Source organism: Haliaeetus leucocephalus, unplaced genomic scaffold (genome assembly GCF_000737465.1).
Source record: "Haliaeetus leucocephalus isolate CR32 unplaced genomic scaffold, Haliaeetus_leucocephalus-4.0 Scaffold308, whole genome shotgun sequence".
In the NCBI taxonomy this organism is placed as follows: Eukaryota; Metazoa; Chordata; class Aves; order Accipitriformes; family Accipitridae; genus Haliaeetus; species Haliaeetus leucocephalus.
In genome coordinates, this window is record NW_010972744.1 from 1 (window position 1) to 1,079 (window position 1,079).

General features: G+C 64.3%; 1 protein-coding gene across 1 annotated transcript in view; it reads left to right on the top strand.

Annotated features, from left to right (window-relative positions):
• Positions 1–632: 632 nt before the first annotated feature.
• LOC104834077 (arf-GAP with coiled-coil, ANK repeat and PH domain-containing protein 1-like) overlaps positions 633–1,079 on the top strand; it is a gene marked incomplete at its 5' end in the record, with an annotated part of 1,068 nt that continues 621 nt past the window's right edge. Inside the window, one exon of the mRNA XM_010571166.1 lies at positions 633–861. Coding sequence (XP_010569468.1) covers positions 633–861 — 229 coding nt within the window. The remainder of the gene's footprint in view (positions 862–1,079) is intronic.

Consider the following 1,079-nt stretch of genomic DNA (forward strand, 5'->3'; position numbering starts at 1 on the left):
GGGGCCCCCCCGGGACCCCCCCGGTCAGGTCGGTACCCCAAAACCTCCTCCATTGGCAGGGGGGGACCCCCAAAAACCCAACTGGCTAGGTGGGTACCCCAAAAGTCCCCTGGGTGGACCTGGGACCCTCAAAAACTCTTTTGGGGGCACCAGGAACCCCCCCCAAAACCCTCCTGGGATCAGGGACACCCAAAAATCCTCCTGGGGGGGGAGATGAGGGACCCCAAAACCCTCTTGGAAGGATCAGGGACCCCCTGGGCTGGGGCTGGGACCCCAAACACTCTCCTGGGGGCATCAGGGACAACCCCCCCCAAAAAAACCTCCCTGAGAGTGATTGGGGACCCCCAAAATCCTCATGGGGGGATTGCGGACCCCCCAAAACCCTCCTGGGGTGATCTGGAACCCCCAAAACCTTTGGGGGGGGATTGGGGACTCTAAAAGCCTCATGGGGGGTCAGGGACCCTCCAAACCCTCCTGAAGAATCAATGACCCCCCCCAAAACTCTTACAGGGGAATCAGGGATCCCCAAAACTCTTCTGGAGGAGTTAAGGACCGCCCAAAATTCTCATGGGGTGATCTGGCACCCCAAAACCTTCTCCAGGGGGGATTGGGGTCCCCTCCCTACCCCCCAGGGGGGGTCCCCAAGCACTACCCAACCCCTGCCCCCCCCCAACAGCCCCCCGAACGTTCGTGGTCGGGGTCCTGGGGGGTTCGGGGGGGGCCCCCTGAATCTCAGGTTCTGGAGACGGTGCTGGGGCTGGAGGGGAATGGGAGCTGCTGCGACTGCCGGGAGCCGGCACCCGCCTGGGCCAGCGTCAACCTGGGCATCACCCTCTGCATCGAGTGCTCCGGCATCCACCGGTGAGGGCACCCCCCCCCCCCCCCCCGGGCCCCCCAAAAAAACCCCAGGGCACCCTGACCCCCCCTGCCCCCCAGGACCCTCAAATGTCTCCCCAAGGTCCGTCAAAAGTCCCTCAAGGGTCTCCAGATCCAGCATCAACCTCTGCCTTGACGGCTTCAGCATCTACCGGGGCACCCCAAAATGAGATAAGGGCATCCCACCCCCCCCGGGCCCCCCC